We start from the raw sequence: 17,168 nt of genomic DNA, 5'->3' as shown, positions 1-17,168 counted from the left end.
CTGGGCAACAGAGCAGACTCCGTCTCAAAAAAAAAAAAAAAAAAAAAAAAAAAAAAATCTGACGTCACTGTTTAGGCCTGAAGGAAGAAAAGTCAAGGTGAATGTGTGTCCATGCATATGGGTGTGTGCACACATTATATACACATGTATTTCTGGGCATTCTTAGGTACTGCTGGCTCAATGGCAAGCCTCAGGTCCCTTCCTGGCAGACAAAACTGAATCCCTCTTGGCAGTAGGGGGCTCAGGCTGCCAAGGAAGGGGAATTTTCAGCCTGATGGCAGGAAATGATCAACAAGGAAAGCAGAAGAGGGGGCTTGTTCACTGTACCTTGGACTAGCAGTTCCCATTGGGACTTACTCCCTGGCAACCTGAAAATTAACAGATGTGCGGACTGCCCTCACAGGTCACTGATAGCCTGAGTACCCAGCAAGGCCTATGAGGATGCTGATGTCTTTCCCTCCTGATGCCTGGGCTGCAGGTTTTAATGTAAAAGGAGTTTTCATAGATATTTTCATTTAATCTTTTCCTAACATTACATGGAGAAGGTGTCTTGGCCTATTTGACAAAGAAAGAACTGCAGACTGGATTAAGAATGGAGCCTGAGGACTTGTCAACTGCTCAGCCTGAGCAGGAACTCCGGCCTTCTGATTCCCAGCCTGGGGACAGTGTGGAATGGTGAGCAAAGCATATAGGCTCTGGGGTCAGGGCCGATCCAGAATCTTGACTTAGCCTGCTTACTGGTTGAGGGAGCACAGGCAACATGCTCAACTTTTTTCTGCTTTAGTTTTTTATCTGAAAAATCAGAAAATGCCTACAATTTACAAGGTTACATGATACCGTGGGTAAAGCACATACAAATGTGAATTCTCTTGACCTGTCTTCAAAGCCCCATGGCTGTTTTTCTTTTTTTTCAGACGGAGTCTTACTCTGTTGCCCAGGCTGTAGTGTAGTGCAACCTCTGCCTCCCGGGTTCAAGCGATTCTCCTGCCTTGGCCTCCCGAGTAGCTGGGACTACAGGCGCACGCCATCATGCCTGGCGAATTTTTTTTATTTTTAGTAGAGACGGGGTTTCACCTGCTGGCCAGGCTGGTCTCGAACTCCTGACCTCGTGATCCATCTGCCTTGGCCTCCCAAAGTGCTGGAGTTACAGGTGTGAGCCACCGTGCCCGGCCAGCTCCATGGCTGTTTTTCTAGCATGTAATAGTGTGTGACACAGAAAATACAATTGAGAATACTGCATTCAATGGCTGTTGGGTGAGTGATGCAGCTCAAGGGACCTCTTTTACTGCACTGTTTGTAGGCTCCCATGTGGTGCCTGCCAAGGCATGCTGTATGAATGTACCAATGAAGTGGATGGATTCGTACGTACCCACCACTCCTGGTCCTCTTCCCCTGTGACGATAATCACTTCTCCCTCGATGAATGTGAGCTCGTCATCGTTGTCCGCCTGGCAGTCATAAATGGTCTTCACCCGCCTCACTTTATTTTTCCCCTTAAAGAAAGAAACTGGGTTTTAATTGAAAGAATGGCCTGAATGGAAAAAAAGAGCAGCGGTTCTTTGTAAAATGGTTGACCTTGGGCAAGTAACTTAACCTCGCTGAGCCTTGGATTTCCTCACCCTTGAAGGGCGGGAAGAGTGCCTGCCAGGTGCCCGGTATACTGTGTGCTCTTAAGGAACCACAGGCCCTTCCTCTCCCCCCATCATCAGTGTGGCCCCGCATTGGTGATTGGGCATCAACAAGTTATTTTCACCAGAAAGCAAACACTATGGGTAGGGATCAAAATTCAGCTTCACCAAAAAACATCAAGCACTTGGTACCCTCCCAACCCACATCAGCTTGCAGAATGACAGCAGAGTCTAAAAATGTTTTTAGGAAACATGACGTAAAGCAAAATGTGCAGCTTCGACATACTGAATGTGCAGCATAAACAAATTTGTCAGTCCCCTCATGCAAAAGAGCAAGTCAGTACATGCTGGTTAAACACAGCAGGATCGGCCTGGGGCTAGGAGAAGTCTATGTAGTTCCTAAAACAGTTTTAATTTTTGATCAGTTTTGATTTGAGCATTTATTTGTTGAACTTCCAGTTCTTTGCAAACAGAAAAGTGAAAATAGAGGTGTCACCTTCTAAGCGATGGGTTGTTTGTTTTGCACCCGGCTAAATGGCAATTTTAAAAAAAGCAAGCTGTCTGTTTAAATGTTTTGGGTGGAGTGACTCTTCCTCTCTGTCCCCTGGTTTCTCCTTTAATCACCCTGATAGTTCCAGCTGCTTTCTGAGCTCCCTTCAGGGCCTGTGCGAGTGGGCTGGAGAAGCCTGGCAGAACTGTGGCAGTGACTGCGTGAGCAACTGAGAGGCCTGTAGTGTGTTAATTTATAACGCGGAGATTAAATGACATAATAAAACTGTATAGTGTGTAGCATGAAATGAAAATTTTGTGTAAGTGGTGCTTGGGAGTCATGAAGAGTTCCCTTTTGAATACTAGAAGTATCTACCATCAGACACGGCAGCCTCCAACCTACAGGAAGATGGGTTTTATTTTTCTTAATTTAAGTATTGATATGACATACTTTTATTGTAACTTTTTTTTTTTGAGAAGGGGTTTCACTCTGTTGCCCAGGCTAGAGTGCAGTGGCATGATCACGCTCACTGCAGCCTTGATCTCCAGGGCTCAAGCAATCTTCCCGCCTCAGCCTCCCAAGTAGCTGGGATAGCAGGCATGTGCCACCATGCCCAGCTAATTAATTTTTATTTTTTAAAGAAATGGGTTCTCCGTATGTTGCCCAGGCTGCTCATGAATCCTGGGCTCAAGGGAACCTCCCACTTTGGCCTCCCAAAGTGCTGGAATTACAGAAGTGAGCCACTGCACCCAGCCTCGTTTTAATTTTTTTGAGACAGGGTCTTGTACTGTCACCCAGGTTGGAGTGTAGTGGTGTGATCACTGAACTCCTGGCCTCAAGCAATTCACTTACCTCTTCCCAAAGTGCTGGGTACTGTGTATAACAGAATGTGAGGGGGGTAGAACTGCCATGTGCAGTGGGAGAACTTTTGGTTTCCCTGTTGACTGTGTTCCCCCTCCTGGGGAGCTGGTGCCCTGGTGGGAGGGCAGCTATGTTCCAGATAAAAAGCATGTGACATCTTCCTGGAGTACCACATCTCCACAAAGAATGTGAGGAATAAAATCACTTATATTAAAATAAAATTGATATACAGTAGGAAACACTTCATGAAAATGACAGAATATGAGATTTCTACAAAATTCTATGCTATTCTATTATATCGAGAGCTCTATCTCCAATTCCTTTAGGAAGATGCAGTGAGAAGGTCTGACTCAGCAGATACTCAGGGAGCCAGGCGCAGTGGCTCATGCCTGTAATCTTAGCACTTTGAGAGACCAAGGTCGGGAGGGTTGCTTGAGCCCAGGAGTTCAAGACCAGCCTGGGCGACATGGCAAAACCCCATCTCTATCAAAAATATTAAAAAAAGCCAGGTGTGGTGATGCGCACCTGTGGTCCCAGCTCCTCAGGAGGTTGAGGTAAGAGGATCACCTGAGCCTAGTAGATTGAGGCTGCAGTGAGCTGTGATCGCACCACTGCACTCTAGCCTGGGAGACAGAGCAAGCCCTTCTCAAAAAAAAAAAAAAAAAAAAAGAAAATACCCAGACATCTGAGAGGGAAATTGCTTTCTCACGACCCTCAGGAAAAGAAAAGTTTCATCCTCAAGGTTCCTAGATAAGAGTGACTACTTGCTGAGTGGTCTAGGTGCCAGCCAAGTGCTACTCATTTGTCACTGTATTTAATCATCTGTGAGCTCAGATGTTATATTAGCTCCTTTTTGTATGTGAAGAAAGTAAGGCTCAGAGAAAGTAACTTGCCAAGGTTGTACAGCTATGTTAGGCACTGAAGCCAGGACTTGAAGCCGTCTGCTGGAGCCTAAAGCCTGAGTTTGTAACCCACAGGCTCCAATCCACCATCATGCTTGAACCAGAGCACATAAGGGTCAGGTGAGCAAGCTCTCGCTTTTTCTTGTGTAAGTTGGAGCACTCGCCCTCCCACCAACTTGCAAAGTGCGGCATAGGGTTCCTAAGGGCCTGAACACTGGTCCCACCCACCGTATTGATTTTTCTGGGCAGTGGTACAGGCGTCTCTGGCAGAGTAGGCGTGAGGTCATTGGAGTCTTCAGATGCTTGCTTTTGGATGGCATCTCTGGACTGCACATTTGGGGACAGATCCAATGGGTGTGACTTCGGTGTGACATCAGAGGGTTGCTGAGCCTTGGGTGAGACATCTCCAGTCTGGGATTTTGCTAGCAGGTCTCCCAGCTGTGGTTTGGGGGGAAGGTCCTTCATCTGTGGTTTGGGAGGTAAGTCTGAGAGCTGGGGTTTGGGTGGCAGGTCCCCCAGCTGTGGTTTGGGGGGCAGTTCTCCTGGCTTGGGTGGCAAATCTCCAACTTGGGGCCTGGGGGCCAGTTCTGTGGGCTTCGGGGGCAGGTCTCCAGGTGGTGGTTTTTGTGGCAACTCTGCCAACTGTGATGATTTCTGAAAGATTTCGGGCGGGATGTTGGATTTGTCTATGGAGAGATGATCTGTTTTCCTTAGTGCCACTGTGGAAGCAATCAAAAACAGGGAGGTCATTGGTGGGAAGGGCTGCTTTCCTGTCAGTCACCTAAAAGAGGCGCCATCATCACGAAGGGAACTGGCCTACAGTGAGCACTTGAAATGGGTGGACTCAGGGGCCAGGTCCCCCAGGCGCTTCACAAAGACAGCGTCTGAAAGCCTGGAAAGCGCTACAATTCAACACTTCAGGCTTCAATCATGTAAGAACAAGATGTCTACATTTATCCAGAATTAAAAAAAACACGCAGAAACAGATTGCAGAGAATCGGAAAGTACAGAGTTCTTAAGCCTAACACCTAAATGTAGCCATTTAAAATTATTTTATATAGCTCCTTTTAATTTTCCTATATATTTTCTATAGATACAACTTTTACTTGCTTTTATCTAATACCATTTTAGCAACAGTATTTGTCATGTTACTAAAAATTATTTACTAGTCGCATATAATTTTGAATGGTGCATTCTATTCCATTCTACAGCTGTATCATAATTTATTATGATTTCTCCCCATTTTACATGATTCATGCAGTATGTACGAGAAGCAACAAAAGGCTTCTTCTCTCTCTCTGTGCCCCTGTCTCTTAACTTCGGTTACATTTTGGTGATACACATGCATGTGCTATGTCTTTTAAAAACCATACAAGGGATACATACTTTGTCTGAAACTTTGCTTTTCTCCCACTTAATATGTTTAGGAGAGTTCCAAATCAGTTCTTTTTTGTTCTGCTTAATGGCTGCATAGTATGCACAGCTTAGGAAATGTATCAATTTGTTGACCCATTCCCATAGCTCTTTGCACAGCTCTTGGTACTTAGAAAACTATGGACATGTCTCCAATTCTAGTTCTACCGCTTACTAGCTGTGTGAATTTAGGCAAATTACACAACCTCTCTGTGCTGCAATTTACTCATCTCTTAAAACCCTACTTCAAAGGGTTGGCATGCAGATTACATGGGTTAATATATGCAAAGAATTTACTGACAGGTCCTGGCACGCTGTAAGCATTATGTAGTAGCACTACCATCACTGTTAGGGTTCTTTAGGGCCCTATTACAGTATTACATTCCTGTTTCACTCATTTTTGTAACTTTGGCTCCTGGCATAGGGGCCAAGCACATAGCATGCTCTCAGGGAGGAAACAGCTGACTAAGGCACACTGAGTGACTCACACTAGGAATTTGATCCTAAAAATATAATGCATTCAGAAAGACATTCTTAAAGAAGGAGAAGAAACAGATAAACCTCATGTTGTAAATGTCACAGGCTGTACTGGGGCTGTTTCTGCCCATGACCTGTCTAGTTGTATCTCTAAAAAAATCAAAATCAAGGGGCACCCTGCTCACGGGCTGGTTCCTAAACTTCAGCTGAGGTGGTTTGGCTCTAATAGTAAATTTACATCAATCGCATTCTTCTCTTGGAAGCCTGAAATTGGCTAAGAAACAACCTGAGCCAGGCAGTCAAGAGGGAAAAAGCTAGGGGGAATCCCTGCGGTGGTGGGGCTAGAAAGGCCTTGGCTGTGAGTCACACTGATGGGGCAAGAGAAACTGTAAGTGCCAGGCATGGAAAATCTTCAAAATATCCCAGCCTCTTCACCTGCAGCACCAACTCTAGGAATTTATCCTAAAACAGTGATCAAAGTCACACACAGATGTCTGTGCTACAGTGTTTGGCACAGTACTGCTTATAACGAAAAAAATGCCACCCATCTGAATGCAGAGGATTGTATGGACAATAAATAAAAATTAGTCAGGTGTGGTGGTACATGCCTGTAGTCCTAGCTACTCAGGAGACTAAGACTGGAGGATCGCTTGAGCCCAGGAGTCCAAGGCTGCAGTGAACTATGACGGTGCCATTGCACTCCAGCCTGGGTGACAGAGTGAGACTGTCTTAAAAAGCAAACCAACAAACGACAATGATATGTAGCCAATAAAGATTATACTGTTGTGTAATTAATAGCATGAAAAATGTTTTTATTATGTCAAAAATATTAAACAGAAACTTTAAAAAAGAGCAGAGAAAAAAAGACCAAAGATATACACTAATTCATCAGTTATCTTGGGTGGTAAGACTTCAGGTAGTTTTTATTTTTCTTTTTAGTTCTATTGAGACAGGGTCTTCCTCTGTTACTGAGGCTGGAGTGCAGTGGTGCAATCAGGGCTCACTGCAACCTTGACCTCCCAGTCTCCAAGTGATATTCGTGTCTCAGCCTCCTGAGTAGCTAGGACCACAGGTATGTGCCACCACACTTCAGCTAATTTTTAATTTTTTAGTAGAGATGTGCATGGCCATGCTGTCCCCAGCTTCAGGTATCTAGACCCTGTCCCACATCCTCTCTCCACACTCCTGGCTTTGGTGTGACAATGTGACTGCTGGCACCAGTCTGAGACCCTTGAAGGGAAGAGGCAAGGCTGGTCAGGGCCTCAATGCACACTGGCCCAGGTGATACAACTCTGGGCAGGAGAGAGATGGGACCACAGGGCAGGGAAGGAGAGGAGACTGGCCTTGAGATGTGCTGCATGACGCAGCTTCACCTTCTTAACAGCCCCGCGATGTGGATATCACCATCATCTCCATCTTCCAAGATACCGAGGGAGGCCGTGGAGCCTCCCAAGTCACAAAGTGAGTAAGGGATGGTTGATTCCTAGCCCAACGATAGTTCAGACTTACAGGAAAAGGGTTACCATTCAACCCCTATTTGCTGGGCATATGCTGTGCCCAGCACCATTTCAGGCACTTGGGACACAGCAGGTGGAAAGGACTAGGCCCCTGCCTGCTGGGAGCTCACACTCTGCGAGAGGGTGACAAGTAAACATGCAGTTACCAGAGGGTGAGGGCAGGTAAGCAGGGGAAGGGAGAACAGAGTGCTGGCTGGGTGTGGAGGAAGAGAGTGACCACCAAGGAGGGTGTGGTCAGGGAAGGCCACTCTGATACTGCAAGAATAGATCAAAAATGTGCAGGAGGTCTGGACATCAGCCATGTTGATATCTGGTGGGGGTTGGGAGAAGAACCACCGGATGGCTCAGGACAGAGGAGTGACGTGATTGAATGTGGAAGGCTCCAGTATTCTGCTGAGAACAGACTGCAGGACCAGGTTTGAAGGTTCCAGGCAGACAGGGTAGGAGGCTCCAACTGTCCAGACAAGAGATGATACTCATTTGATCCTGGGTGACAACGGTGGAGATGGTGAGAAGTGACTGGGTTTTAAATAGATGTGGAAGGGGGAATAAACAGTATTTGTGCAAGCACAGGATGTGGTGTGTGAGAGAAAAAGAGTTAATTAAGCACCTCTGTCAGGCTTTAAGGCCTGAACATCTGGAAGAATGACACTGCCTTTAACAGACGGGGACACTGAGGGAGAAACAGTCTGGAGTGGAGTCAGAGTCCGCATTCCAGTTTTAAGTCGAGAAGCCTGTGAGACATTGTGTGGGGAAAAGCTCGCTCCTCTAATCGTGCTTTTTCCTCCACTCTCACACCACAACGATCATCAACACAGAAGAAAACTTCTGTGACCAAATGTGTGGGGGTCTCACCCCACCACTAAGCAGTGGACACCAGCCAGGTGTCCTCTAATCCAATTCTGACACCATCTACCTGGAGACAGCATTAGATCCCATAGCTTGAGGCTCAGTTCCCCAGAATGTTCCCACCTTCCTGCCCAGTCGCAAGCCCAGGCCTCTGGAATTTCTGACCAGTTGGCTTCAACTGGGGTTCGACTGATTTGCTAGAGTGGCTCACAGAACTCAGAGAAACACTTACCTAAGTTAATCAGTTTACTAAGAAGTGTGTGTGTGTGTGTGAGAATCATGGTTCACTGCAGCCTTGGTCTCCCAGGCTCAAGCTATCCTCCCACCTCAGCCTCCCAAGCAGCTAGGACTACAGGCCCGTGTCACCATGCCCAGCTATTTCTGTTTTTTATTATAATCTGTAGACACAAGGTCTCATTATGTTACCTGGCTGGTCTCCAACTCCTGGGCTCAAGTGATCCACCCACCTTGGCCTCCCTAAGTGCTGGGATTACAGGTGTGAGCCTTCTCAGGGCCACAGCTCCTGGCCCTAAGAAGGATATTTTAAAGAATAAACAGCCGGATGAACAGATACACAGGGTGAGGTCTGGAAGGGTCTTGAGCACAGGAGCTTCTGAACCTGTGGATTTGGGGGTGTGCCGCCCTCCCAGCACGCGGACGAGTTCTTCTTCACTTTCCTGTTGGCCTCCACGGGTTTAGCTTTCTAGAAGCTCCCTGAACCCAGTCTTCTAGGGTTTTTAATGGTAGCTTCATGACGTCAGCATTCCTTCCCCCAGGGTATAGGGTAGGACTCTCTTAGGGAAGGATCTCAAACCCACAGTCGGCAAGATGGGAAAAGATTACAGTCCTGCCTTGGGCACATAAAGGAGGGCAGGAGAGTTTCTGTTTCCTGAGGCCTAACACATCCAGCATTACAACAAAAGACTGTAACAAGGGATGTGGACATTATGAACTAGGAACTGTGGATGAATACCAATACATATATACCTACAGCTCCAAATATATATATATATATATATATAAAAAACACCATAGGCTGCTCCTTGGTTTTCAACCACAGATCCCTTATACCAAAACAAATGTGTCTATCAGAACATTTGTTGTAGCATTTATAAAACAGTTACAAAAATGCTGCCACCTAAAATCTGGAGAAGGCAGTGTGGGTAGGGATGGATTTAAAGAAATAACTAATTTGTCCTATGAAGTCATACAAACACTTTCATAATTGTGTACTAACCTCACTGTTCTTTCCTGCCTTGGTCCTCATTGTTCTTTCCCACCTTGTTCTACTGCTATTGGACCTTAGGATAAACTTGTGCAGAGCTGTTTCGCACAGAGATCAGCTGATGGTTAGCTAGATCCAGTTCCTTCTTGGGCCATTTTCCACAGGCATTCCATCCTGAGGGGGCTTCAACTCAACCTCCCAATACATCTGATCGTATCAGTATTATCATAAGGCTTATTTACACGAGGAAGCTGAACCTTACCAACGCCCCCAGTATTACACCATATTGTGGTACAATCATGGTACAATTTAGCTTCATTACAGATTAGTAAGAACGACAGAGGTATTTCCTTTGCCTTCCCAATAAAATCTCCCCTTGGCCATATAACAAATATTATTAAGGACAGGTGTTGTTAACAATGGCCATGACTCAGTCATTTCTGGATTCAAAGTTAATTAGAGGCAGAGCCAATCACTATGTCTCATCTCACAGGATTGTACTGAGACTAGTTTCCACTGGGTGCTATTAGTTACAGCATAGCCCACCTGTCTCCTGCAGGCAGGACATGGGTGGTGTTAATTTTACTAATTAAATAGAGACAGGGTCTCACTTCATTGCCCAGGTAGGTCTTGAACTCCTGGGCTCAAGTGATCCTCCCACTTCAGCCTCCCAAAGTGCTAGGATTAAAGGCTGGAGCCACAATACCTGGCTTCCTTCCTTCCTTTCCTTTCTTTCATTCATTCGATGGGTGTTTAGAATAGTTCCTATACCTACCAACGACACTGCAGAACATGTTTTACTTTGCCCTAATCTAAAGGCACGGGCAGTCATAGTACATTGATGTAAACTGCAAGTGCCCTCAGATAACTTCCATAAATTCAGAAGGCCGTAAGAGTCCCACAGGTGTGCCCCTGAGCCTCAGCAGCCAAGACTGAGGGTCACTGCCCCATGGCCACTTCAGCCTCTATTTGTGTTAAAATTGTGAAGACCTGTTGGGTCTGGGTACAGGCCCTTTCCCAAAGCTGCATCTTAGCATTCTCTTCAGCATTGTTTATTTAGTCGGCCTGGCTCACTCTGCCAAAACCTCCTTATCTTTCCAGGCTGACTCCTATCCTTTTGCCTTCCTCCTGGAAGAGAACTCCCTCTAATCTGCATTTTCTTCTGAATTCTGCTCCTCATTGAAAGCAAACTCAGCTTATTCCAGGATACCCAGACCTGCACCTATCTCCTATAAGGCCCTTTTCTGTCTGGTGGGTTAGTGTTGTTTAATGCAACATGCATGTTGCTGCAGTGCGTACTAAAGGCCTGAGTACAGTTAGGATACATGTTTTGCACCCAGAAATGTTGGGTGCCCCATACTAGAGTTAGATGAGTGGTGGTCACACCTACATGTAGTTTAGTGTGAGTCTGCCACAAGGCCTCCTACAGCTTTCCTTGTGTCAGGTTGGGACCATTCCCTAAAGGAACTCAGATCCACTATGTGATGCCCACTGTTTTATTGATTGATTGACAGTGTCTCACTCTGTCACCCAGGCTGGAGTGCAATGGTGCAAACATGGCTCACTACTACCTCGACCTCTTGGGTTCAAGAGATCCTCCTGCCTTAGCTTCCCATGTAGCTGGGACCACAGGTGCATACCACCACACTCTGCTAATTTTTCAAATTTCTGTAGAGGCAAGGTCTCATCTCACTCTGTTGCCCAGGCTGGTCTCAAAATTCTGGACTCAGGTGATCCTCCAGCTTGGGCCTCCCAAAGTGCTTGGATTACAGGTGTGAGTCACTGTGCCCAGCCCCACTGCTTTAATCTCATTAAGAACCCAATGTTTTCCCCTATTCTGCTTAAGAGCTTTTCATACACAAAAGGGTGGTAAGAGTGTACATAGCACACTATGGCATGTTGTGTATGCTACCATTACATTTTGTCCTTTATACCCAAATATCTTTCTAAGCATTTGATCAAGGTTTATATTGATAGTGACATAAAAATCAGTGTGCTGGGAGCACACATTTGGTATCAGTGAAGCAGGATTTGTTGGAACAGCTCTGACTCACAGAAACATGTGGTTTGAGAAGAGAAAGGATAAAAGGGTGGGGGATCAGGAATCTTTGGATTCCTATGTGGCCATGTGGTCACTCAGGGTATGAAGCCACAGCTGTGTTGAGATAAGTTACTAAAGGTAAAAGTTACCAGTGGAATTCAGAGATGGATCCAACTCCCTGGGAGTTGGTGCACTGGATGCATAAAGAGATGCAAGCTAAGAAAAAAGTGAAATATTTAATACCTTGGTTATTGTTGTCCATAATGGCTAAAATAAAAGAGGGTGCTGGGTCAGAACTTGAGGCTGGACTAAGCTCAGATGTGGGTCTGCCTGAGCTCAGTCCACTAGCCTTTAAGTTACCCACAAAGGTGAAAACCATGCAGGGACAACAGAAAGTACCTCTGAGACCTGTGGTTACCAAGAAGGTAGTCAATGTGAAGAACGGGCAAAACTAAGTAACTATGGAAACTAGAGGGTAGAGTGTGAAGGAACTGTTTCATTCTGTAGATCAGTATCATCAGCTTCCTGAGGAACCTTTACTAAAATGGATTATAAGAGTGACTAATTTAGGGGCAGTATCTTTGGTTTTAAACACTACAGAGTATAAGTACATTTTGGATTGATGGGACCCACAGCTCACTACTGAACAACTGCATATGGGTATATAAGATCCAGACACACAGGAGGCTATTCCTGTGGTAACTGCCAGCCTGGTGGAATAGATAAAAGCCACTGTAAGGTCTGTTCACCCTGAGAAGGGGGACTGTCCAGCTCTACCTACAAATGCCAAGTGGGACACCCCAGATGCGGTAGCTGACATGCTCTGTATGCATGTGGGACTGGCTTTATGATGACAGGACTATTCACACACTGAACATGCCTGTTCCCCAAGTCATGGTAAATGTGTGGTTAAGAGGGCCCTTCTACATGGGCACCCCATGTGATATTACTCCTACAGAAATGAACAGTTCGAGAAGCCTTATCAAATTTGCTGTCTCAGCTTCCCTTCATGGGTCTTATAGATGCTAATAAAAATATTAGATTAATTAACAAGAGAACAGGTAAAGGCAAAAGTGAGAGCCAAAGGACTCCTCCCAGGAAGGTGGAAATTTTAAAATGGTTATTAGCAAATAAGGTGAAAAAAGAAAACACTGATAGGATAAAACGAAGAAGAAAAAGGGGAGAGTCATGGGACTCATCCCAGCAGGGTGGATCTCTTTAGATGGTTAAGAAACGGAATGAATAAAATGGAAGTTGATAGAGTTAAAACAAAGGTCTTCGTGTTTTGAGGCAGGGTCTTGCTCTGTCACCCAGGCTGGAGTGCAGTGGCGTGATCTCGGCTCACTGCAATCTCTTGCCTCCCAGGCTCATGCAATCCTCCCACTTCGGCCTCCTGAGTATCTGGGACTACAGGTATGTGCCACCATGCCTGGGTGATTTTGTGTATTTTATGTAGAAACAGGGTTCTTCCATGCTGTCCAGGCTGGTCTCAAACTCCTGAGCTCAAACAATCCACTCTCCTTGGCCTCCCAAAGTGCTGGGATTACAGGCGTGAGCCACCACGCTTACCAAAACAAAGGTCTTTTTTTGCTGTTGTTAAAAAAATAACGTGTCATCCATGAGCAGTGGCCATGCTGATCTTCTGTGTATGGTTCCAATTTTAGTATATGTGCTGCCGAAGTGAGCAAAACCAAGGTCCTAATACAACATCATCGTACGGTGGGTGGACCAAAGGGAGCCCCTCTGCTCTCCCAACATTAAAGGACCCCAACCCAGTTTACTGTATTTCTCACAGTTTGAAGGAATTTTAAAAGTTGCAAGGTAGAGATTACAATGAAACGTATGATCTGAAATTGCCTGGGGCAAAAGTGGGGCAGACTAATCAAAATAAAGACTGACAAAAGGTCCAGGGTCCTTTGGCTCAACCCTTGGCAGAAGACCCAAAGCTTTTTGCACAAAACAAAGTAAAATGGTCTGGGGGTAAAGAAGTTCCTGAAACTAGAATATAAAAAATGTAAGGGTTGATAGGATGATGAAAGTTGGTATATTTGAACACACTTTATGTGAAGTGACTGTATCTCTTTTAGTTTTTTTGAGATGGAGTCTCGCTCTGTCACCCAGGCTGGAGTGCAGTGGCGCGATCTCAGCTCACTGCAAGCTCCGCCTCCCAGGTTCAGGCCATTCTCCTGCCTCAGCCTCCTGAGTTGCTGGGACTACAGGCGCCCGCCACCTCTCCCAGCTACTTTTTTTGTATTTTTAGTAGAAATGGGGTTTCACGGTATTAGCCAGGATGGTCTTGATCTCCTGACCTTGTGATCCGCCCACCGCAGCCTTCCAAAGTGCTGGGATTACAAGCGTGAGCCACTGCGCCAGGCCGACTGCATCTCTTTTATCTGATTGTATCATGGTAATGAACATAGTATCACACCGGAGAATGTTTCCCCTACCTGGTACTATAAACCAGAAGGCATGTAAATCTGCTCTCCAAGCAATATTAATTGGACACGCCCAAGTCCGCAGAGTGCAGAGTAGAAGCTAGAGTGCTGGCAGGGACAAACTCTCTACTTGATAACCCCTGTGGAGCAGTTCCTGGGGCTTATGGCAAAAGTGTTTGAGCACCTCTCAGCAACAACTACTGGGACTTTGGAATAGAGAATGTTCACTTAAGGGACCTTGCTATGAAATGTTACTTGAAGTTACCCCTATGACATCTGAAATACCCATGCTGTCTCAGGTGATGTCCGAGAACATTCTAATGGGGGTGGCAGAGCCTAGAAGAGTTCCACAATAAAATGGAAATGGTTTATAGAGGATCATGCTACCTGAGGAAGGCAAGGAAGAGATACTCTGGAGCAGTTTTCCCAAATCATCTAAGAAAAAAATGTATTTCTTCTCCCTTACCTGATGCAGTGATCCTAGGATGGGAGTTGCTGGGACAGCAAAGATGATTTTTGTGTTTTAGCTAGGGGGTCTCACTGTATTGCCTAAGCTGGTCTCTAACTCCCGACTTAACTCCATCCTCCCATCCTGCCACAGAGCTTAGATTACAGGTATGAGCCACTGCGCCCAACACTTCAAAACATTTTTAGCAGGAATGCTAAGTAAAAAACTGTAACCATCTTTTTAAACCTTATGTCAAAATTCCTGAGGGCATGATGGGGGTGAGATGTGCCTTCACCCCTTCTAGCAAAACTGGGGCTAACAATGAATATGGCTGGTGGTAAAAATAGCTCATTATTTCTACATCTATGTAGCCTCACCCTATCTGGGAGTGGACTGAGAAGCTACTTGCCAGACTTGTATTGCTGCCTATAATCTAGACCAGCACATGGTGATTCTAATGTCCCTTCAAAAAAGTTTGGAGATTAATGGAGAGAAGGAGAAATAGTAGCTGAGTGTAAACAAATAAATGGGTAATTGAGGAAAATTCAAAACAACTCAAAAGAGTCTCAGGGCAAGAGATGACATTGCCTTTAGCTCAATGATTCCAGATGCCTGAGAGGGTGAAGCTGTGTATTTACCCAGGCCACTCCTGCTTGTGGAACCTGACAATATTGAGAGGAAGCCTGCAAACCTGAGTGTCCTCATCATCCTGGGAGGTATTCATACACTATGATGGACGGGACTGATTACTAATGACTGTGTATATATATGTTTTTTGATGTAAAGGATCCACAGTAGAAAACCAGGGAGTAGGCTGTGGTGTTAAATGTATTAGTTTTCGTCCACGGTTCCTGGCTTATAACCCTTGTTATAGACTTCTGTTACAACGTTGGGTATGTCAGGCCTCAGGGGCCAGCCTCTGACCTTCTCTTGCCCTCTTACTACCTATCCCAAGGCAGGACTCTAATCCTATTGTGGGTCTTAAGCACCTTCCATGAGAGGATTCTACCCTATACCCTGGGGGAAGGAATGCTGACATCATGAAGCTTTCATAAAAAGCCAAGAGGACAGGGTTCAGTGAGCTTCTGGAGAGCTGACCATGTGGAGGCTCCTGGAGTTTCCAGAAAGGGCTTGGAAGCTCTGCAGCTGATATGGCTTGGCTGTGTCCCCACCCAAATTTCACCTTGAATTGTAGTTCCCATAATTCCCACATGTTGTGGGAGGGACCTGGTGGGAGATAATTGGATCATGGGGGCGGTTTCCCCCACACTGTTCTCATGGTAGTAAGTCTCACAAGATCTGATGGTTTTATAAGGGGTTTCCCCTTTTGCTTGGCTCTCATTTTTCTCTTGCCTGCTGCCATGTAAGACGTGCCTTTCGCCTTCTGCCATTATTGTGAGGCCTCCCCTGCCACATGGAACTGTGAGTCCATTAAACCTTTTTCTTTATAAATTACCCCGTCTCAGGTATGTCTTTATCAGCAGTGTGAAAACAGACTAATACAGCACCCCTTCCCCCATACTTTGCTCTACACATTTCTTTATCTGTATCCTTTGCAATATCCTTTATGATAAACCGGTAAATGCATTTCCTTGAGTTCTGTGAGCTGCTCCAGCAAATTAAATGAATCCAAACAGGGAGTTGTAGGAACCCCAACTTGTAGCCAGTCAGTTAGAAGTTCTGAAGGCCTGGACTTGCAACTGGTATGTGTGTGTGGCGGGGGGGCAGTTTTGGGGACTGAGGTCTCACCCGGTGGGACTGGCACTATCTCCAGGTAGACAGTGTCGGAACTAAATTACAGGACACCCAGCTGGTGTCTGCCGCTTGGTGCATGGGGAAAAATCCCCACACGTTTGTCACAGAAGTCTTCTGTGTTGATGATTGTTGTGATGTGAGAGCAGAGGAAAAACACAGAGAATTTTCCCCCACAGGCATCAAGTGGCAGTGTGAAATAGGCTGTTGTTGGTGAATTCAGATTATGGATGAATACTTTGGCAGGAGATAGAAATGTGGAGCTTTCCAGATGGGTGTAAAACTGTGGGACTGTTTGGATGAGTTAAGGAGTAAGGGAAGATGCAGAGCAGAAGCAGTTCATGAGCACGGCCTGTGGTGCCCAACACGCAGAGGTGGAGGATATGAGAAAGCAGCTAAGGGGGTCGGGAAGGAACTGACAGTGCAGCGAGAGTGGACAGGTGGTGTCCAGAACACAAGTGCATAGTGTTCCAGGCAGGAGAGAAGCAGTGACGGTGCCATGAGCTGCAGACGGCCAAGGAAGACAGGGCTGAAGATTAACCGCTGGCCCATCAGCTTGCAGAGGGATAGGAAGAGAGGACGGACGGATGAATCTTGGCTCTGAGCATTAACAGCTGTGAACTTCACACACAGAGACAATGCGATGGTGTACACCTCGTGATAGAACACACTACCACCTATGAAGTGGTTTTGCCAAAGCCTCAATCTATCTGATCAGGTTTCTGGAATCAACTTCCAATTAATAGGAAATATGACAGACAGGGGAACATGTTAGATGAACAAACATGAGGGGATGGAATCCAGACTGGAGAAATCTATAGGAAGAACAACACAGTTTCTTCAACAAATAAAAAGAGAGAGATGAAGGGGAAACTTTAGCCTAAGACACTTACAGACAAATCAATCAACTCTACTGTGTGGACTTTATTTTAATCCTTATTCAAATAAACATTTTTTTTTTTTTTTTTTTTAAAAAGGGCAATTGTGAGACAGCTGGATATGTTAACACTGGGTGTTTGATGATATTAAGAAATTTTTGATTTTTTAGACATGATGAAATTTTTTGATGTAATAGAATTGCATATGTATGAAATTGGCTGGGATTTGCTACAGAATTACTGAGAGTAGCTG

The 17,168-nt window shown here is 45.5% G+C and overlaps 1 protein-coding gene and 1 pseudogene across 3 annotated transcripts in view; both read right to left on the bottom strand.

Moving 5' to 3' along the window:
• The window catches only part of LOC105492844 (ArfGAP with SH3 domain, ankyrin repeat and PH domain 1), a 395,792-nt gene that overhangs the window by 3,885 nt on the left and 374,739 nt on the right, over positions 1 to 17,168 (bottom strand). For all 3 annotated transcript variants that reach the window (XM_024796318.2, XM_071067822.1, XM_071067823.1), the window contains 2 exons: positions 4,109 to 4,599; positions 1,370 to 1,492 (listed from right to left, as the gene is read on the bottom strand). In XM_024796318.2, coding sequence (XP_024652086.2) covers positions 1,370 to 1,492; positions 4,109 to 4,599 — 614 coding nt within the window. The remainder of the gene's footprint in view (positions 1 to 1,369; positions 1,493 to 4,108; positions 4,600 to 17,168) is intronic.
• Positions 12,978 to 13,090, bottom strand: LOC112428664 (U6 spliceosomal RNA; annotated as a pseudogene).

The sequence above is a fragment of the Macaca nemestrina genome, chromosome 8, assembly GCF_043159975.1.
Source record: "Macaca nemestrina isolate mMacNem1 chromosome 8, mMacNem.hap1, whole genome shotgun sequence".
Lineage (NCBI taxonomy): Eukaryota > Metazoa > Chordata > Mammalia > Primates > Cercopithecidae > Macaca > Macaca nemestrina.
The sequence above is the reverse complement of the archived record's forward strand: the minus strand, read 5'-3'. Positions and strand labels throughout refer to the sequence as shown.